We start from the raw sequence: 22,486 nt of genomic DNA on the forward strand, positions 1-22,486 counted from the left end.
AACCTAGAGCTAATCAACCTAGCGGTTAACCCAACAACAAATCATGGTTAACTGCTGGATTGTTTAACCCCTAAACAACCCGGAGCTCTGGGTTCAGACAACATGCTAAGCAACCCATGAAGGTGCCGATGGCAGGTTGCTGAGTAAAAGCAGAAGTGGCAGGTGTGCTGCAGGCAGTGTGTCCGCTCTTTCCCACTCGTGTACGACTGGGTTGTTTAACCCATGGGCTGTCATGTCATGCAAACCAGGTCTTTATCTTGAAACGGTAGCAGACTGGCAGCTTTATGGGGCTAGCTTTGAACATAAAACCCCCCAGATGGTGTTGCCTGTTCCTTGGTTGTGTGCGCTTCTGCATTATATTATAGCAAAAATGCCCTGCGTTTGGTACCAAGGACAAAGGATCCCAATTACTGACTGGTTACATAAATGTGTATAATAAATGTATGTACTTACTTTGAATGAATCTTAACCATTCAAGATTCAGTGGGGGGATCGCAATCTGTTTCAAAAGACATTTCCTATCTCAGATCTGGAACATCCCAAATCCTGTGTTGACTAGGATGGGGCTTCATTCAGGGTGGGGGGATCACATATGCAGAATGAGCTCTGCACGCTGTGAATTGTGAACCCATTCTGCCTCCCATCTGCGTGCATGGCAGGAGAGCCATGTATTACTCCCCGTACTACTCAGGATTCAGTTTCTGTAGGGTTTTTGTGTCTTGGGGTGGCTGCTTCTTCCAGCATCTTATCCCAGAGCATCCTTTCCATCTCTGACTTACCACAGCCAGGTATCTGGGACTTGAGAGTAATGCTTCTGTGGCCAGATGTTGTGGCTGCCAGGCTGCTTGAGTTCTGGCATTTGTTGCTTTAACCTTAACACTGAACTCAGATAGTAACTTGTACGGAGGATTTTCTGTTAGACCTCCCCAAAACCTTATGAGTAAAACAGACTCCATTTCTGTTAAGAAAAGTCTTTGGAGGTTTGTCCCAGTTTTGAAATGAACTGATAACACCTTCATTTCTTTTCCTCACGAACTAACCCAACACTGTGCCAGAAAGCAATTTTCACCTTATTATAGAACAACAAAGACCAATGTTTTAATGATATATTCCTTTATTTCTGTTTTTAATAACAGCACCGAAGATTTCTTGGCTACGTTGTTGTACTTAATTTACTGCGCCATAGAGAAAACAGATAAGGAAGTTAATTCCTGAGGGGGAAACTGAAAATTCCAAATGGTGACAGGTACTGTATTATATTGTCCTTTAAAACTGTGCTTGCTTGCTTTCTGTGGGTATTTATATTACACCCAGATTTGTCAGAGAAGTCAATTAACTGATAGTTAGAAAAATGGAGTGGGATTTCTTCTTTGAAGTGATATGCCCTTGTTCCTGATGGGTCTCCACCATCACATAAAGTACATTTTGGATCTGATTTTAACATTGCATTTTGACAAGAGTAAGTAAACTTCACAAAGTTATTTCCCCCTGTTTCGCAGTTGATACTTTATTTGCATGCATCCTCATGGGATCAGGGAGCAGGTATTTATTGTCCTGGTATAAGCATGGAATGATGGCACGTGATGCAGCCACTTTGCTGAAGCTAAGCAGGTCTGTGTCTGGTTAGTGCCTGGATAGGAGACCACTTGGGAACCCTTTGTATGCCACCTTGAGTTCCATGATGGGAGGAAGGTAGGGTGTAAATGTACCAAATAAATACTACTGTTTTGGGGGGTGTTAATTGTATGCATTTTTCATGGTAATTGACTTGGACTCTCAAGACTCATAGTCTTAATGGGTGCAAATATGTTTGAAATCACGCAGGCAAACATTTCAGGAGCTTCTGAGTCCCACATTTGCCCAGTGATCCTCCCTCATGATATCCAGTTACATTCCCTTTCCCATATACTCTTACCATCCATCATTTACAGTCTCCCACCACCACCTGTTTTAATACAAACCACACACACACACACACACACTCAATTTGTGTGACTTATTTTGACCTTATTTACTCTGAAATACTTCAGAAATTCAGTTCTTCTGGCTCAACATTTGAGGTTTTGGCATTTGGAAGGCATGCCTTTGTATTCTTCTAATATATGCAGCGATTCCTATCCAGTAGAAAGAAGCCTAGATCCATATTCTCCTGACAGCTTGACCCTTAGCACTGAAGAACTTGAGGTTTGATTTTCTGGCAGTTTACTGATTTGCAGAATAGATCCTAGCATTTTTTTTCCTGGTGGCTTTACTAATGTACCTTTCTCCTTCCCCTCACACAGACACACACACACACACACACTTCAAACAAAGTTTTGTACATGCATAGTCCCCTATTATTAAGTTTCTTAAAGCACTGCAGTGATGATAGTGCAATCCCCCTATGATCTGAGCATGATCTACTTGTGAGTCCCATCCCACCAGCTGACAATCAGTATTAGTACACATTCCCCTCCTTATATTTGTATATACATACATATATGTACATATACACCCAACAACCACCCACACACTTTTTTTTTTAACACATTTTGTTTGTTTGGGCAAGGTTTGAAAATCAGTGTCTAAAAAAACTTTCTCACAAGCCAACTAGTGCACTCTGAGTGTCAAGAATAAGACAGATAAGGGAGGGATGGTGGGGAGCCTTTCCCAACAAATTTAACAGTAATTTCATGTGACAGTTGAAAAATACTGCTTCTCTTTTTGCCAGCGGAAGCTGTTCAGCTAAAAATGGAAACTTTTCTGTCTGTGTATTGAACTTTGTACTCCTCAAAGAAGCTATTCGTGGCTTGGACAACCATATAATTAAACAATTATAGTGCTGGAGGTTTTTTTTTATTTGGCAAAATAGCCTGCTGTAGTCACTTGTCTGAAAAGGCTATAGTACTTGCACAGTGATGAATGACTTAAATAATATTGCTTGGCAACTAATGTCTGTCAGGATGAGATGCTTAACTGTAAGCCCCTTAACCCATCTTGACAGACATCTCCTAAGAATGCTTGTTGCAGGACCTTCAACAGCGTAAATAGGTACGAGTTTTGTTTTCTCTGGGCTATTCTCAGGCTTCTTCCACAGCCCCAGTGGTATGTAGGAATCCTGCTGCTCAAGGAATGATTGTTGAAATACTTAGTTAACTCTTAGGAAGGCAAAGAAGCAAAGGCTTTGTTTTTGTGAATTACTAGTTTTGTTTAGGAAATACTAAATTCACACTGGCAGCCCGCCCCCCCTGGCCAGGCAGTCTACTGCTGGCTTTAAATTAGTACTGAATAATCCCACAATAGTTTACTGCTGTTTCCCTTGAAGTGAGAGAAAAAGGTAGCAGGGTGGTTTTGGAGTAGTATGTAGAGTTCTGTTTTCACATAGCTATCAAACTGGCTGTGTTAAAGGTCACAAGAAGGACCACTTGCTCCAATATGAACCTGCTTGGCTCTTAAGAACTTATTTGGAGGCAGTCTGAAGTAAGATGGGTGACTACTAGGAGCAAAGCCTTTTCTGTGGTGGTGGCTTGTTTATGGAACTCCCTCACCATATGCATATAACTCACACCAAATCTGATGACTTTTAGGCACCAGGTTAAAATGGTGTCTATCCAGGCCTTTGGTGTTATCTAAGCATCTTGAAAATTAGTTTCCATTAAAGCTCTGACTGCTGGTGGCATTTTCTTTTATGGTCCATTATGCATTGGTTTGTTTTTAAACCAGTGATACTCCTTTATATTTATAAATTGTAAGCTGCCTTGGGAACTAGAGTTGAAGGGTGGGACATAAATATTTTACATATTTTATATAAGTATTACATTTATATCCGGGCTTTTTTTCTCTTGCAAGGAACCCAAGGTGGTTTACTTGATCCTTCCCCTCTCCATTTTAACCTCACAACAACCCTGTGAGATAGGTTAGGCTGGGAGTCAGTGACTGGCCCAAAGTCACCCAGTCAGCTCCATGGCTGAATGGGGACTAGAACCCGGCTCTCCCGAGTCCCAGTCCAACACTCTAACCACTACACCACACTGGTGCTCCCTATATAAATATGTACCAGCTATCTCTGTATTGGAGCAAGCCATGGTTTTGCACACACATATAAACATTCAGTTATCTGATGTGTTTTTGACAGGTGCATTACACATAATTGGATTTTATAGAGCGCATGCTCATATTCTGTTTAGCGCATTTTAAACAACAGCTTTAAATGGTGCGGTGCTTTCATAAGTAGTTTTAATCCTTATTTGCATTTTTCCATACAAATCAAATGCTTTGTTTGCTGTTGAATATAAATAATTTGACTTAATTGGAAAGTACTAGAATTGGGATGCATATTAAGATGCACCCATTTTCACAAAAGATCCTTTCAACAAATTATTACCATATGTTTGAGGTGTGATAGAAACATTCCAGATTCTCTTATTATTTGTATTAGCATAACTGTAGCAGGAAAAAGCTTTTTCCTTAGAGGCCAAATGGAATTGGATGTGAAGTGCATACTGTTGGCTTTCTGCCCTAAATCACATCAGCAGGGTTTGGTGTGCGTACCTGAGAAAAGGTACTCTGCATCCCCAAGGGGCATATTAAATGAGCTCTTGGCAGAGAGCCGTTTATTAGAGGAATTTTATTAAGCAGCAGCTGCCAGATTGAATGCTTGTTCATAACTAATATTGTTTGCTTATACTGTAGATGTGCAAGTGTGCTTTATAGACAAAAGATAGACCTGTCGGAATAGTGTTCTATTTATTGATTGGCTGGCAACAAATCCTAACTAAAAAGGTTTCTTGGAGCCAGACCACATCTTCAGAACAAGTATGTGTGCTGTGCCAATTCAGAGTGCAGATTGAAGGAGGGCATTGCATTTTTAAATATTCTCCCATATCAAAAACTCACTGCATGTAGAAAACTAGCATGTGCGGGAGAAGGCAAGGACTCCTTTCCTTGACAGCCAGGAGAGTTTTCATTTTGGGTGAGCATCAGAACATATCACCTGAATTCTGAAGTGGGATAAATCTTAGGAGGGCTGCAGAATCTCACTCCCAAAAGCTTGCTTGCTGTTTGCATCAAGTACATGCTTTGTCCTGTTTTCTGTACTCAGGGTTCATTGTAGGTGGCTTCCTATACCTGCTTTGGTACACCTAAGGGCAAACAAGGCTTGGAGATAGAGGGTAAAATCCACCATAAGTCCTGCTTAGAGTAGACCCATTGAAATGGATAGTTATTACTAATTTAAGTCTCATTCATTTCAGTGGGTTTACTCTAAGCAGGACTTACATTGGGTTTTACCCCAGTACTACACTTACAACATCTCTCTCCTGTCTCCTTAGCCCCCATCAGTATACCATGGGAGAATATTATTTTGGCCCCATGCTGTCTCTGTTCCATTCTCAATGGCTCTTAGCCATGATGGACCCTTCAGTTCAGAGGCACCAATTACCAGTGGCTGGGGTGGGGTGGGTGGGAACAGCAGGAGAGCCATACCTCATTGTGGTCTTCCTGGAAGCATGTACTTGAAAGCATGCTTGACTAGACAGCCTTTTTGTCTAATTCAGCAAGGCTTTCCTTACATTCTTATAATTAGGCTCTTGGTCTATGCCAGCATGAAACAGACGCATGTTTTCTCTATCTTATGGTTGCTTTGGTGGTCATTGCACATTTGACATCTATAACATTTAGTATGACCTAAAGAACGATATATTTAAACATGATATTATGCAATTATTACATAATATATAATATTACATAATTTATTAATGTATAATAAAATTAATAACTCTAGCCAGTACCTTTTAAAAGCAACAACAGTCTGTTTTGTGTGGTAGTCTTCTGCAGACCTTGGAGGTTGATAGATCATTCTGCAGTGAATTGCACTTCAAGCTGTACCAGCTGTATGTTCTGGTGACACATACTAATTTCTCTCGACACAAAAATTATTAGGGCTGCCATTGAACCACTGCACAATAATAAAGATAAACATATTTTTGAGAGAGAACCACACATTCCACATCCATCTGTCTGATTTCCAATTATGTGTGGCAGGAGATTATATAGTAACACAGAACTCCTGTCATAAAATTGGGACTCTTTGGGATTTCTTTCTAAGTGATAATCTGTTGTTTAAATGTCTCTGCTTGTTGCATGTAGAACTTTGGGTAACACTTATTAGCTTGCCCTTCCTCATTTCTTTTCCCATTTTCACTGCCTGATTTCTATAATCTCAACCCCAGTGCACACATGCCCTATTTGTATATGGTTTTGTTTATTTGTATGATACCATAGGTTTCCATAAGTACTAATTTATATTAAAACAAGGTGAAATCACCCAAACAACATTTAATTTCTTATTTATTATTTAAAGCATTTTATCACTTCTATCAAAATAAAGCTTCTAAGGTAGCTAACACAAGAATTAAAAAGCAATAATATCAATATGCAATAAAACCCAAACACCCAACCAGCAAACCAGATTTTAAAAAATTAAATTATCTATTCAAAAGGAAGGCAGAAGTAAAATATATCCATTGAAAGCATTGGAGAACAAAATTGGCTTGATTTGGGTGCCTAAAAGCTGACAGAATAGGCACAATATTCTACAATCAGAACACTACCATTGAAAAAGGCCCAGTAGTCACCCATCCAGAATTTCACCCATACATGCAGCGGCCTCCTTGTCAGTGGCAGCTGCCCCTCCCTTCTCTAAGAGTGCCCCTACCTCTCCCATATGTCCACCACAATGATATTCCTGAGTGATACTGGTGCCTCCTGCAAATTTTCAGCTTTGGTTATAGAAACTCCTCCTCCTTTCCTCCAAAACAATTTGGAGAAAGAAAAGAGAGTAGTTTCTCACCGTCAGACTGGGCAAAGTAAAAAGAGCAGCAGAATTGGGTATTTTCACTCTGTTTATGTGATTGCATATCTTTTGTCTGTGCAGTTAAAACATATAGGAAGAAACTTCACATTGTTGTGCATGGAGGATAATTTTGGTTCAAATCACATTGGGGGTGGAGGAGATAAGGCTCCCCTTCCCACGCACCATGTTCCTGTTAAGGATCCCCCTCCCCACGTGCCTATAGTTTATTAAGAAAAAGCAGGATATTTTATTACATTTATATCCTGCCTTTTTTCCTCCATAAGGAACCTAAGGCGGCATACACAATCCTCCTCTCCATTTTATCCTCACAATAACAACCCTGTGAGGTAGATTGGGCTGAGAGTCAGTGACTGATCCAAAGTCACCCAGTGAGCTTCCATGGCTGAGTGGGGACTAGAACCCAGATCTCCCAACTCTCAGTCCAACACTCTAGCCACTACACCACACTGGATAAGTCACGGAATGCGATGTATCAAGCAATCACAGTTTGGACGTCTGCTCCAAAACAGACATTACTTTAAATCCATAGGTAGCAACTATGATTTTTTCATTTTTACTCTAGAGTTGGGTACAAAGGGCCTTACTTGGATCAGGGCCATAGCATGGGGATGGGGAGAGGGCTTTAACCCTTCCCCTCACTACGGAGCCAATCTGCATCAGGACCCCATGCCTACTCTAGAGTAAAGTGAGGGTGAGGAAACATGACTTCTAGATATGGATTTAAACTAATGTCTGTTTTGGCTCTTAGAATGCCTTCCAGTCAGAAGTAATTCATGATTGAAGGAAGGCGAAGGCAAGGGTTAAGGAACAAGACTGTGAAGATAATGGTATTAGTGTGGCTTCATGAGGTACTAAAAACGAAAGTAGGAGAGGCAAAATTAAGGAAAGCCTTATGCGTGAAGTTGATTTTGGGAGAAAGAAGATGTTGTAGTGCAGGTGTTCTAAGTACTAGATTTAAGGAAGAGCCAGCGATATGGAGCAAATTCAGAAATGAAGATGGATAACTGTACATACCTTGTCAGAGCAGAAACTCAGACTTGTTCAAAGTACTATTGATGTGATGAAGAAACATGAATACAAATGTGAAGAGACAGAAGAGAAGAAATAGTTTGGTATTTTTAAAAACTATGAACTTGCATCATGGTACCCATTCACTAAAAGACATTAGTTGCATCTGGTGATTTATTTTAATGGATGCTAAACTTTGCTACTTCATAATATATCTCACATCTACCTGACTTCCCATCCCCTTTCCCTGGGTGAGGGACAAAATTGAAAAGAGATGGTACAGGTGCTGGACTGGTCTGTCCCTCCAGAGAGAAAGAGAAAGCGTCTCCAGAGTGGAGCTGTTGAGATCATTTAGATTACAAGTCTTCAGAAAGGTATTAGTAGGTATCCATCTCAGTGTCAGGACGCCTCAGTGTTTAGCAGTTGCCATGGTTACAGTCTGCTGCTGCTCACCTTTTATGTGGGCAGAAAATGAAAAATGTGCTGAAATAGTTAGAAGGAAGGTACACATTTTGCTCAGACACAATAAATATATCTAGTTGACGCATCAAGAGCCAAACTACATATTATACTAATTGCATAGTGTGTGGTTGAACCTTTTTTTGCTTTACTCTAGGGTAAGCATAAGGGGAGGGAAGGTTTAATCCTCCTCTCCTGGAGTGCAGTAGTCTTGATATGAATCAGGGCCACACTTGCTTATACTAGAGTAAAAAAAAAGAAGAAGAAAGATGAGCCTCGGCCACACGCTATACAGCTAGTGTAACGTGTAGTTTGGCTCTAAAGCTGAACTCCTATACATGTTTATCTGGGAGTCCCCCACTGGGACTGAGTAGATATGCATAGGATTGTACTGTAAGTATGCTCTGTGGAAATGGTTAGAAAATATTTGTTTTGTGTGTAATAATTTTTTTTTGCCATTTTTGGGCAAGGTGATTGAGCGGGTGGTGGCGATGAAGTTGAAGGCACACTTGGAAGAAGCCGATTACCTAGATCCATTTCAGTCGGGCTTCAGGCCTGGGCACAGGACAGAAACAGCCTTGGATGCCTTGGTGGATGATATGAGGAGGGCTTTGGAAAGGGGCAAATGCTCCTTCCTTGTTCTCCTCAACCTCTCAGCAGCTTTTGATACTGTTGACCACAGTATCCTCCTGGACCGCCTGGAGGGGTTGGGTACTGGAGACACTGTATTATGGTGGTTCCGGTCCTTCCTCTCTGGCAGGTACCAGAGGGTAGCACTGGGAGAGGAGATTTTGGACCCGTGGCCGCTCACTCGTGGGGTGCCAGAGGGTTCCATCCTCTCCCTGATGCTATTTAACCTCTATGTGAAGCTGCTGGGTGCTATCATCAGGAGGTTTGGGGTGCGGTGTCATCAATATGCGGAGGACACGCAGCTCTACCTCTCATTCAAATCTTCACCAAGGTTAAAATGGTAGAATCCCTGTCCAAATGTCTGGAGACGGTGAGTGACTGGATGGGGAGGAATAAGTTGAAGCTGAACCCTGACAAGACCGAGGTACTTTTGGTGGGAGACAAGAGGAGGTTGGGGGATGTTGACCTGGTGTTGAATGGGGTACGGCTACCCTTCAAAGACCAGGTCCGCAGCCTGGGGGTCATTTCAGACTCCCAGCTGTGCATGGAGGCTCAGGTGTCAGCTGTGAGGCAGGCAGCGCTATACCAACTCCATCTGATACGGCAGCTGTGCCCCTACCTTCCCGACCATCTGCTCCCATCAGTAGTACATGCCCTGGTCTCCTCTCATCTAGACTACTGTAATGCGCTCTATGTGGGGTTACCCTTGAAGACGGTTCGGAAGCTGCAGCTGGTACAAAACGCAGCGGCTCGCCTGATTAAAGGCAGCCGCCAGCGTGATCACATCACTCCAGCGCTGAAGGGGTTGCACTGGTTATCAGTTGTTTTCCAGGCCAAATTCAAAGTGTTGGTTTTGACCTTTAAAACCCTATATGGTTCCAGCCCAGCCTATCTGAAGGAGCGCCTCCAGCAACACCAGACAGGCTGCTCAACAAGATCAGCCTCGGATGGATCTCTCCTTTTGGTCATTAAAATAGCAAACGTGGTTCAGTGTAAACAAGTGTAAGGTGTTGGAATAATAAAGATTCCTAACTTCATCTATACACTGATGGGCTCTGAGCTGGTGGTGATTGACTAAGAAAGGGATCTTGGGGTTTTGGTGGATAGCTCAATGAAAATGATGTGGTGTGCTGTGACAAAGACAATGTAATATATGCATGATAATGTAACTGTTTGAATTGTAAAATGTTATGCAGGTAAGTATGTTGGTATGCGTGTGAAAGGTGGGAGGGGCTAGTGAGTGAGAGAATTCTAAGGAGAGAACAGACAGTTTAACAGTTGGATAGGGTTTAGGGATTCAGTGAATGTACATCTAGTGAGTGGGGTTTGGGGTGAAGGGTTTAGAAGGGGTAGGTAGGTTAGGACTAAGTATAGGGTGATGAAATAATAACCTACATAACTCTTCTTGTATGTAATAAAAAATTAGTTGTTTTATATATATGTGTGTGTATCCCATGTGTTGGTTTGATTTATTAACACTGTCAAATAGAAAAGTATATTTTCCTGTTACTCCTATATTGATTAAAGGAAACCAGTTAACCTGTTGAGTGTCTCCTTGACACAGAGTAAAAGGGCTGAAGTTTGGAATTCAGCGAAGACAACTGCCAAAGCTGAGCTAGACATCCTGTCTCCCCCCCCCCCCCGATTTCAACAGGTGGAAACTGGAGGGAGAATAAACCGGAGACAGGAACGTCACAGGCAAATTCTGTGTTGGGGAAAGAATCGAAAATAAAACTGCCAATATCATGATGCCCGAATGCAAATCTATGGTGCAACCATACTTGGAGTACTGTGTACTGTTTTGGTCATCACACCTCAGAAGGGATATTGTAGAGCTGGAAAAGGTGCAGGAAAAGATCAAGGGGCTGGAGCAGCTTCCCTATGAAGAAAAGTTACAATGTTTAGAGCTTTTTAACTTAGAAAAAAAGCAAGTAAGCAGGACACGACAGAGGTGTGTAAAATTATGCATGGCGTGGAGGAAGTGCATAGGGAGTAGTTTTTCTCCTCATAATACTGCAACCAGGAAGTTGAATGGTGGGAGATTTAAAACAAAATAAAAGGAAGTAATTCTTCATACAGTGCATAGTTAAAATATGGAATTTTCTACCGTAAGGTATAGTGATGGCCACCAACTGGGACGGCTTTAAAAGGGATTTGACAAATTCATGGTGGATAAAGCTAAAAGGCTGGGGTTTATGTAATTCTTAGAAAAGTCTGTGGACTACATGAAAATGACTCAAGCTACCTCTGTTTGACAATATATGGTTCTATTTTGGTATTTTACTAAAATAGTAAACCACACCTTGAATTTTAAAACTTCTACATGTTCTCCTCTCCCCCTGACCCCCGCATATTGCTTGCCTAGTAATATTGCATTGAGAGATGAGTGACGAGCACACATGGAAAATATGGTTTTTAATAGCTTCCTGTTGCTATTACTGAAAATGAGCTGCTCTTTCCTTCTATAAAATTCGAGTGTTCTGCTGTAGGAACATGCCTTAACAAACGGAGATCGTCTGTGAAAATGTTGACTACTTCCTTCTTTCTCTACCTTTTTATTTCTGCAGTTTTATATCCCAACCAAGCTTATCAGAAGCATGTGCTTAAGAAACAGCGGAAGAATTGCTGAGGCAGATTCTGGAAGTCATTTCTATTCACTATTGTGGCAAATGTATGTTTATTTGGGGAAGTGATCTGTCAGATAATAGACATTTGGAAACTCCAAGGAATCAGTACACACGTTCATTTAATTTGGAGATTTCTACATTTTAAAAACATCCATGTTGCTGAACACAAAAAGCATTGCTTCTGCCAAATGAACTTTTGCTGCTGTAGTTGCCTAGCTTCTTCCATACTACAAGGACACTTAACATGGCTCTCATCCTATACGGAGTGGTGAGTTTATTTCTTGGAATGGCAACAGCATTTGGTCCAGTGCCCCGGATCACCTGGGAACACAAAGGTAAGAGTGTAGCTTCAAGTCAAGATAAAGATACAGAAAATAAATCAATAGAAATTCTGTACTTCACTGATATGATTTATCAAAGTACTTCATACCAGTAGATGAAAGTCTTATTTGCATGTCACTCCAGTTCATTGAAAATATGATTTATTGTGCTGTAATATGTCCTGTTACATAGATAAGTTGAAATAAGTGAGACTTAATTCAGCTCATTTGTGTCCTGGATTTTACCCTCTTGTTGGTGAACATGGTTCTCTGTATTTGAAATACAAACTGTCCTCCTTTCAAGAAAGGGTGCAAAATTGCCCATTCAGTAGCATGGTCACTGATGTTCTAATCCTAAGTTCACTGCTTGGGGCTTACTTTCACTTAATTGCCTCAGTGTAGATAGAAACCATAAGTGTGTGGAGGCAGACTGATGAAAATATGTAATGTGTATGTGGTTTGCCTCCCAGTCTAGCAGTTGAGGTCAAATGTATGAGGAGCCCACTTTTTTCATTTTTAAGGTAGAAACAAACAAAGGTAGAGCCCCACTCCCCCTTTCCTGCTGATGGATGAGCCACTATGTGTATGATTAGGGTACGGTCCAGTTCAGATGATCAGTTAAAAGGAGAAACCACCAAGTGATGTATTACTGGATAACCCTGTCCCCATTGGTGGGTACCACTTTGAGCAGTGACAAAAGTTGCTGAAAAATTTTGTGGTACCTGATTCTGGGGAAAATGTTTTTCATTGGTATGACTGATTTATAAACTAATGCATATCTAAGCAATCTGGGTATCTTAAAAAAGGAAAGGTAGGTTCATCAGAATTTTATTTTAGGAAAGACAAGAAATAGAATATAAAGCCAAAGACTATTATCACCCTTTTTATACTAAAGCCATTGACAAGCAAGCAGTTCAACTGAATCTCCTAATAGGAGATGTCATAAAGTTGTTTCACTTAAAAAAAAAAAAAAAAAGCAACAACAACGACTTGTGAGTTGAATGCTTCTGTAAGTTTGTTCTCATCTTGTCTTATTACCTGTCTAGTCGCTCATTCAATGTTTCTACAGTGGGAAACTCTTCCTCTGCATTTTCTTTCGCTGTTGATGTCCCTCATGGACATTCTCAACCCTTTGCTATTCTCTTTCTACACACTATCTCTGGGTGACCACATCAGATCCCATGATTATCAGCACCACATATATGCTCATGACACCAAGCTCCCTGCCCCAGACCCACCCCCTCCGTCTAATCCTACATCTCCAAATTCCTGCCTAAGGACCAAAACAGACTTTACTTTTAATTTATATCTAGCATGTACATTTTTCTTTTTACTGTAGAGTAGGCACACGGCTCCCTATCCAGATCTTAAAAGCCCTGCAACCCCCCATGCTTGATTCCAATCCAAATCAGGCTCCTGAGTTTACTCTTGAGTAAAAATGGGGAAGGGGGAGTCATAGGTGCTAGATATGGAGTTAAAGTATTGTCTGTTTTGACCCTGACATTTATGGTTAGAACTTTTCATTACTGTCTCAAATGCAGTGTGTTCAAAACCGAAGTCCTTATCTGGCCCAGTTTGGTCAATCATATCCTTAAATCCCTAACTGGACTTCATTTCTTCTGTATCCAGCGCAAGCAAACTCCGTATTCGGACCTCTGTGGCCTTGCCCCAGTTTTCGAATGTAATATCTGCTTGTGACCTTTAGCAATCTGAAGGTTCCCTGCTGTTCTAAATAACGATGTGTGAATTACTCTTCAGTTCTGCTATTTGGGGTGTGGGAAAAGAATTGTGAAATGCGTTCCTTATTGAGAAATTCTTTATCCTTTAAGATTGCTGAAATGTAGCTGCTGTGGTTGCACAGGTCATGGTTTTCCTAATTATTTTCATCCATGCTTATATTCATAGGGGGGATTAAACTGTAGTGAGACAACAAGACAGTGTTGTATTTATATACATAGAACTTGGTACAGTGCCAGAATGAAATAATGGGAATAGAAGCCTCCACTCACAATTTTCTAGCAAGAGTTGGAAGTGGCAATGTATGGTGTAACAACATTGTGTGTTACCATTTCATTTATGCCTTTGGCGCCTCTTCAGTGTTTTCTGAGGAACCCCTGAAAGAGAGCTTGTTGTTCATTACCAGCCTTTCTTTCCACTATTTCTTCTATATTCTCCCTATAGTTAATGACACTATTTATTGAGAAACATAAATAAGGAAATATTAAGGGAGATCTTTAAAAGGAGGTAGTAGTGAAATTGATGTCTATTTTTCTGTAGCCTTTAAACTTCTTGATTGTTCAAGTCAACTAAAAACCAATACAAGAAAATTCAAATAAAAATCAAATAAAGTGGGGAGGGATTTGGTTATAGGCAAATTAAAAATGGGATGTCTTCTGTGTCTCTGTAATGAAGATCACAAAGACTTTTACTTTTAAAAATAAATGTTTTCTAAAAACGAATGCACCACCTAGAATTAATTACAATTACTAAAATTAAAGTTAAACTAAGTGCACCACCTAACGTTAATCTCAAGGTTTGCTAATATAAAAACTTCCATATTTCTCTTCTGCTCTATGCCTCACAAGGAACCAGTGTGTTTCAATTAATGCAGGACACAGAAGCAAGTAACTACTATATGTTTTTCAAAAACCAAGGAAGCAATTTTTGCTTCTTTGTCCTAGTAGCACACTGAAATCTATCTAGTACCTACTTTGCCTAATCTAATTATAACCACGTAATTCCTTCTGCACTCAATTTTAAACTATGATAAACTGAAGACTATGGGTTGATTCCAATAGTATCTGTCCTCCAGTGGAATGGCAACTGCTAGCAGAATGGATTCTTCCTCCCCCTGAACACCCTCATGGTTGTGTAATATGGGATGTAGCCCTTCTGGGCAATCACACTTTCCCCCACTTTTTTTTCCTCTTCCTCCCTCTCCCTTTTTAATCAACATTCAGTTCTCAAGAACGTCAACCTTGCTTATGACTTCAACGTTTAGGTTGTTCCTAATATAGGTGTTATTAGCATTCTGCAATGTTTGTATCATTGTTCCAGCTCATTCTGCTTTACTGGCACCCCATTTTCTGAATGTTTTCCTTTTCAGAAAGAACCCCAGTCCCATGCACTCATCTGGTTCTCTGTAACTCTGAGCTCTTGGCCGATTATTTTAAATGTGATTAAAGTTTTGGATTCCTTTCTCCCTCTAAGATTGCTCTAATTTCCAGTTAGTAGGGTATGTTGCACAATTAATTGCCTAGACCAGAATGAGAAGTTGGTCATAGTTGTATTTTGAATTAAAATTTGCTTTTAAATTACTGTATTTTAACAGAAGTTCATCTAGTACATTTTCAAGAGCCAGAAACATTTAATTACTCAACCTTGTTACTAAATGAAGACAAAGATGTTTTGTATGTTGGAGCTAGAGAAGTGATCTTTGCGCTAAATGCATTGAACATTACTGAAAAAAAGCAAGAGGTATGTATACAATTTTGCGTATTTCATATTCACACTCCTGAGTGTCCGTGACCAACAGCACACTCCTAAGCATGCTTACTCAGAGGTAAGGTCCACTGAATCCAGTGAGAGCTAGGGCGCAATCCTATGCACGTTTAGACAGAAAAAAAGTCCTACAATTCCCAGCATGCCCCAGCTAGCATGGCAGGCTAAAGAATTATGGAAGTTGTAGGACTTTTTTCTGTCTGTGCATAGGATTGTGCCCTTATTTACTGGTAGCTATGCTTAGGAGTATATCTGAATATGCCTGATTGTAGAAACAATCTGAATAGGTGTATGTGACGGGTTAGCTGATGCTGACCATGCTACCACTCCAAAACAGTAGGTGTCTTTAGAAAATACCTCTCCGAAGAAGACAGATGTTTAGAGGTCTATGACATCTTGGCTATTTGCTTGTATTTGCCTTAGGATGGCCTTGGAACTATGTCTGCTTTCTGGATATAGCATTAATTTCTCTGAGTGGTTGGTAGCAGTGAGAAAGCCTTTTGATTTGTTGTTCTGATTGTTCTGTTGTGCTGGTTCTGATCGTCCAGGTGTTTTGGAAGGTCACAGAAGAGAAGAAAACTAGATGTGCAGAAAAGGGCAAATCCAAACAGGTGAATAGATTTTTGCCATTTGTCTGTTATCAATTTGACTTTCAAGAAAGCATTTCAAGTAATATTGGGGATGTAATTAATTTGCCCTGTAACCCTTTATTAAAAGGTGCCAGAGAGTTATTTTTGTTCTTGCACTATTTTAGTTCCTGTACGTCATTTTGTTGAATGGTTGCCTTTGTGTGTGTGATAAAAGTATATATATAGTTGATTCTTTATTTACCACATGTAGTGCTGCTAGAAAATATTAGTGAGCCTGCATGTGTTTTTTTTAATACAGCAGTACCAATATGAAAGGGAACCAGCTCCTCCCAGAGCAAGTTGTTGATTCTGCCAGTAGTCTTCACACTCCAATCTGCAAGCAGGCTAGGCTTTGTTCTGCAAAATGTTCGAGATATGGGTGATGGGGGAGCAGCAGCTCATTGAAGGATGAGCATATTAACTTTTCACCTTGTTGCTATTGCTTTAGAGAGAAGCAAACAGGGTTTGGAGTGAGATTTTTCCCCCCTACTGGAATTATAAAATTCTTTAAGTAGTATCCTATTGTGCCCATGCACTCATGGGACTGACCACTCGCACAGTGGGACTTCGGCGCTTCTAAAAATAACCCCAAACAAGTGGAAACGCTATTTTCCGGAATGGGGCTGGTTACTGGAGCTCACGGAACAGAGCTCTGCTGATCTGTCCCGATCCAGAAATGAGCATTTACGGTGGTTTCCGGGGTTATTTTTAGAAGTGCGAAAGCCTTGTTGCGCAAGTGGTCGCTCCCATGAGTGCAATAGAATTAGTGGAGGTGGAGTAGCCCGGCTAGATACTGCCTGACGGTTAACCTCAGAGTTTGATTCACAGCACAAATATGGAATCTGTTATTTGATTGGTAGCTTCCTTGACCCCTAACAAAGCTTAACTTTCTCTTAGGGTGTTTTCATCTAAATGCCAGAACCTTGCTGCAAAGCAGTGCTTCATCTTGAAGGATGGGGGACTGAGGGGATTGCCAGGGCAAACAACCTCAAAACTAGAGGAGAAGCAAATGCTCACTTTCCTAATACGGCTAATTTTCTGGGTTGATGACAGAACAAATTCAGATTGAAATGCATGGTAAAATGCATGGTGTATGTTTTAACTATGGTGTCCATGATATAAACTATCAGAAACAATTTTGCATCTGAAAATAATCTGGGAGCATACTTTCATAGATAGTGGTCCAGCCTTGAATATTATCACTCCTACTACTTTTAAAATTCAGTATTTGCATTTGTTGATGATCAAATGGATAAGACAAGTAGCACTCTAATTCCAAACTCATTATGTGAAAGCAAGCCCTATTGATTTCAATAGAGCAAAGAAAAAAAATATTCAAGTTTATTAAAATCTATTTTTTCCCCTGCCACTTCTTCTGTTTTACAGACAGAGTGCCTCAACTATGTTCGTGTCTTACAAGAGCTGAATGATACTTTGCTTTATGTGTGTGGAACTAATGCATTTCAGCCGGTCTGTGATCATCTGGTAAGTGTGGGAATGCATTTTCTCTTAGGGGAAACTGTAAAAACATTAGAAATCGCCCAGCTCTGCGGAACAGTGCGATGACAGGGAGCCATGTGTATTTCTGTCCCTTGAGGGAATTGTCTTCTGAGGTTTAGTCATCCTTTCCCAGCAAATGGTGTCTCGTGAAGGCTTTGTTTCCTTCCCATTTTGTGGGTGTAGTTTTCCTAACAGACATGCCCGTAAAACTTTTAAGTAGTATACACAACGTGTGTGCCTGATGCCCCTTTTGTGTCTCTTCCTAAACACTCTGACTCCCTTCTCTTCCTGTCTTGTCTCTGTCAGCTCCTGGCTATACCATAGCTTCATACTACTGAATGCTTCAGAATGAAGTCCTTGTGCTTAAAACCCCCCACACACTTCCATATCTCTTATTCTTGCATTGCTCTCCTTTGCTTGGATCTTTCTTTGTTCCCAAGAACAGGACTCTTGATATTATGCTGTGACCTTTCTTGTCTCCCTTATCTGTACGTCTATCATCATTTCATCAACATTACCAGAATTTTCCCTTTCTTTGCCACGTCCTTGCCACAGCTGTCTACCTTATTTATATATTAATGTCTTGGTTACATGATTGCATTTTCATCCTTTTAACGGCTTTCTACCATGCGAAAAGTTCTTCAATATTCTGGGTAGTATACTGGCTCTCTTTGGCAAGAGAGGGGTATGCTGTTCTTAGGTGCCAACAGTAAATTGGGATGGTTTTCATTTCCCTTTTCCTAGAAGGTTTCCTGGCTTTCAAAATTCTTTGTATTTCTATCCATCTAACTCACTATCCAGGTTTGGATTATAATATTTTGGCGTATTAAGCTCAGCTATGCATATTTTTTTGCCTATGTATATAAGCTCTTCACTTCTTTGTGAGCCATGATTAAGCCAGAAAGTCTCTAATCATAGTTTCCCATTTCATGAAACTGTGATTACCAGCTTTGGAATAAGCCAGGTTGTTAAACCAACCTCAAACTGTGGTTTAATATACTGACTTGAGTCAAAGCTGGTAACCATAGTTTGGATGAAACAGGGAACCGTTGCAAAGGGGCTGCATGTGCAGGCAAAAGGCTTATGCATAGCTGAGTTATGCTTGTCCTGGCAGGCCACGGTCCTCATGACACAACCTATTTTATTTCTGCCTTATGAAATTACATTTCACATCTCCAGTCTTTAACAGGCGTCTATATTTTCTTCCTGAATGTCCTTTGCTGGCATCATTTTTCACTTTGGCTGACTAATCTGTCTTGTCCTGTTCCTACTCCAGCCTTTCTCTTCCCTCCATTTGGCTTCTAAATGTGGATTCCCACGTTAAGCTGTCACACAGAAGTCCTTGTTTGTTTCCTAGAAATGTTCTTCCCCAAGTCCCATGGCTGCTTTTCAGTGGCATGGTGTCTGCATGTGTGTTTCTGGAGTCGACTCTCTCACACATGTGCATGTATGCACAGTTGGGGAGTAACAGCACTAGGGGTGTGTGTGTGTGTGTGTGTGTGTTAAAGAATAAACTATGTATTCTTAAAGGATAAACTATTTTTCCAGCATCTTGAGACTAGTTCTCTCTTTATGGATCTCATGTATTTTTTTAAGGCTAGCATTTTGTGTTACAGGCACATACGCTTATCCAAAGTTGCCAGATAATTTCCTCTGTTACTTTGTGTTTTATGTTTTTTATTCATTTGCTCATTAGTGCAGCAGTGTCATGGGGGCTGATAAAGTGCACTGATCTCATTTGAAAATATTTTGTACAATCCTGTCAAAGTTTAGCAATTCTGTATTTCATTTATTTCAGTAAAAGCATTAAGCACATACTTAATTTACTTTCTTTGAAATTAACCATATACGTTAAAGTCTTTGCCTAGATCACAGCCATTATATTTTGCAGCTTTTTTATTACACACGTATTAGGGACAGCAACAAAGGACACAAGGCTGATTCTCAGAACCATTTTCAGCTCATTTCTGGTGCGTTGAAACCATGGTGTGGTGAACTACCTGTATGAATTGCTTCCCCATATCTTAAGGTTGCATCTCACCCCATGCATTGCTCAAGCTAGTTTTTTGGAAGATGTGCCAGAAAGTAACAAGTGAAAATTTGGAAACACGTTGCAAAATTATTTCAACAGGTTGACTTAACCATGTCAAAAATGTGTTGCAAATGGTTGTATGAGTTGGTCGTTTATGTATCTAATCCTAATGAAATGTGATCTAAGGGTGCTTCCAGATGAGGTTTTTATTGTGCATTTGAGGAGTTCAGACATAGTATTCTTCCATTTGTAACCTCCTGTGTTTTCCACTGATTCTTTTATCTTTTTTCTTACCACAAAAAGGGAGGAAAAACCTATACAGTGCCAGGAGCCTTCCATCTGGAAGCACCCTAAGGCTTAAATCCAACATCATGCAAGCAGACTTCTGCTTGTGTGATAGGACTTTCCCTTGCTCTCCTTCCCCCCTTCAGTCCCCCCTTCCAAGTCTGCTTTGGAGCAGTTGGGGGGGGGGGCTGTAGGGGAGGAGGGAAAACAGTCCCGCCAGCAGTTTCCATTCTATCAGCTGACAGTCAGGGGTGGATACGACCCTGTGCACTCACCAATTATGTGCTGGATTGTGGCTGTTTGTATTCAGATAGAAAATAAAGCCTATGCTTTGATTGATTTGTAGAATCTCACATCATTTGAACTTGTGGGCAAAAATGATGATGGTAAAGGAAGATGTCCATTTGATCCTGCACAAAGTTATACATCAGTTATGGTTGGTAAGTAAACATTTCTAGTGTTGTTATTTCCACATCTTGTCATAATTAATTGTTGTGAACCACCCAGAGAGCTTCAGCTATTGGGCAGTATAGAAATGTAATAAAAAAATAATTCAAGTTGGTGCAGATATGTTCAGCATGAATACCCGAGCTCCTTTTTGAACTGCTTTTGTAGGATCTGCCCACACAAGTTCACAAACTGCCCTTTGAACTTATCTGAGTTCAAAATGTAATTTGCTGATTGGTCAGGAGGGCTTTGCAAACAGTTTCCAGTGCATGCTATTTAGTCTCTGTGACCTTTTAGATGTCAACTATTATGGGTTATATCCAACATTGCTGTAAGCACAACAGACCTTCCCTCTCCGCCCCTTTGCAGCCCTCCCCACGCCCCCAGAATCTGCTCTGGAGGGTCCCCCAACCTCAGAGCAGATGGGGGGCCTGAGAGGGGAAAGGAAATCCACTCTGTTGGCAGTGCCGTTCCATCAGGAGACGGGCACAACTGGATTTCACCCTGTGTCCTGTACTTCTTAAATGTTGAGTTTGCTTAACAGTTTATACTTAACATCATTTGGATTAGCATTCAATACTTATAATGTAGAATGTATATAAAGGGAACTATTTTCAAATTAAATGTTACTGCTAGTACATTAGATACTGTACGGAACAAATAACTGACTTAACTCATACCCCAGAGAGCTTAACTGTCTGCAGTCCTTGGGTCAACACAGAGATGGAGGACAGATGTATGGGAGCTTGGCAGCTGGAAGCAAGAAGTACAGCGGGAGCAGGAGTTGTGCACCTACCCAATAGGTGTAGGGTAGGAGGGAGTAGTTTGGAAGGGCACAGAAGATGTAATCAAAGGAGCGTATGATGTCATAACATTTGAAAAGATAACGCTTTAAGCTGCTAAATTACTATATTTAATTCATTCAATCTTATGTTGTTGCAAAGATGGGGAACTTTACTCTGGAACATCTTACAACTTCTTGGGAAGTGAACCAATTATTTCTAGGAACTCGCTGCAAAATCCATTACGGACAGAATATGCTATTCCTTGGCTTAATGGTAAGGAGGTTTGGAGGGGGGAAACCCCAGAGAAATAAATGTTTGTTGGAATGCTCTTAAATATACAGTCTGGTAATTTTTCTACTGAAATAGTATCCCTTGAGCGGTGTTCTTCTATTTTCAAAAGAAAAAGTCCCCCCCCCCCCCGAAATACACCAGTTTTCCAGTCCGCTATCTGTGTTGGAGAAAAACACTCTTGAGAAACCAAGAATCTAAACAGCATTGATTTCATTCATGAGATCTGTTAAGGCAGCTTACGAACACTGTGGTGGTTTGGTTTATTTTTAGCATCAAGTTTCTGAAGGATCAGGAGACTCTCCAAACAGAACTGGAAATATGTGGCAATGCAATATAGATTTGCCCAACTTTTGACTCAGCACCCTCTTCCTGCAAGTCGTTGTCCAGTTGTAACAGCTTATAGGATTCCTTCAAAAATTATTCCACCAGAGCAGCGCTGTTGTTTTTGGAGCTGTATATATCCTTGCAGCTTGCAGTGAAAATGCAAGAATCATCAGTTCAAATGTGTCTTTGGTTCTTGATCTCCTTGGTTCAGTCCATGAAGATAGTTAACTATACCCAAAAGTATTTTCCTGACAGGTTTGTGAAATATGAGAATGATAAAATTTGCTACGGTACAGAGCAGGAGTATCTTCTAATATTAGAGCTTGAACAACTGCCATATTAGGAAACAGTGGCCCTGTTCAGACATTACGTTATGCCATGAGGGCTTAGTGTGATGTCTGGCATTTTTCCCAGCGATAGTAGTTTATTAACTATGGACTAACCATGGTCGCTAACTACTTGCTACAACATGGTTAGCGGCCTTAACCACGGCTTAGCGTGATGTCTGAACAGGCCCCCATGGTTAACCAAGTGCTACCACAGCGGCAGAAATTGGCCCAGCCACTCCTGCCAGCACTCCAGATCTCCATGGTCAAAATCTGCCTAGCAACACATGACGCAACAGCTGAGAGCCAGCCTTCTTGCTCTACGTCCCTGCCCGCATTATGAAAATTGGAGAAGCATGTGGGGAGAAAAGAGGCTTTTGATCCCATGCTGCTGCTGTTGGCACAGTGACCTTGAGCACTCAGCACTCCTAGGCACAAGCATCTGCGTCCACCATGATAAGGGAAGACA

At 40.8% G+C, this 22,486-nt stretch overlaps 1 protein-coding gene across 3 annotated transcripts in view; it reads left to right on the top strand.

Annotated features, from left to right (window-relative positions):
- Positions 1 to 22,486, top strand: part of SEMA4D (semaphorin 4D) — a 117,726-nt gene that overhangs the window by 76,929 nt on the left and 18,311 nt on the right. For 2 of the 3 annotated variants that reach the window (XM_084834045.1, XM_084834046.1), the window contains exons 3-9: positions 1,137 to 1,246; positions 11,518 to 11,912; positions 15,229 to 15,374; positions 15,947 to 16,009; positions 17,414 to 17,512; positions 20,191 to 20,284; positions 21,236 to 21,349. In XM_084834045.1, coding sequence (XP_084690171.1) covers positions 11,822 to 11,912; positions 15,229 to 15,374; positions 15,947 to 16,009; positions 17,414 to 17,512; positions 20,191 to 20,284; positions 21,236 to 21,349 — 607 coding nt within the window. In that variant the 5' untranslated portion in view covers positions 1,137 to 1,246; positions 11,518 to 11,821. The remainder of the gene's footprint in view (positions 1 to 1,136; positions 1,247 to 11,517; positions 11,913 to 15,228; positions 15,375 to 15,946; positions 16,010 to 17,413; positions 17,513 to 20,190; positions 20,285 to 21,235; positions 21,350 to 22,486) is intronic. The other variant, XM_084834047.1, reaches the window with a different exon arrangement.

This window comes from Heloderma suspectum, chromosome 2, assembly GCF_057233095.1.
Source record: "Heloderma suspectum isolate Gila_16-S chromosome 2, 16-S_ref, whole genome shotgun sequence".
NCBI classification, from domain to species: domain Eukaryota; kingdom Metazoa; phylum Chordata; class Lepidosauria; order Squamata; family Helodermatidae; genus Heloderma; species Heloderma suspectum.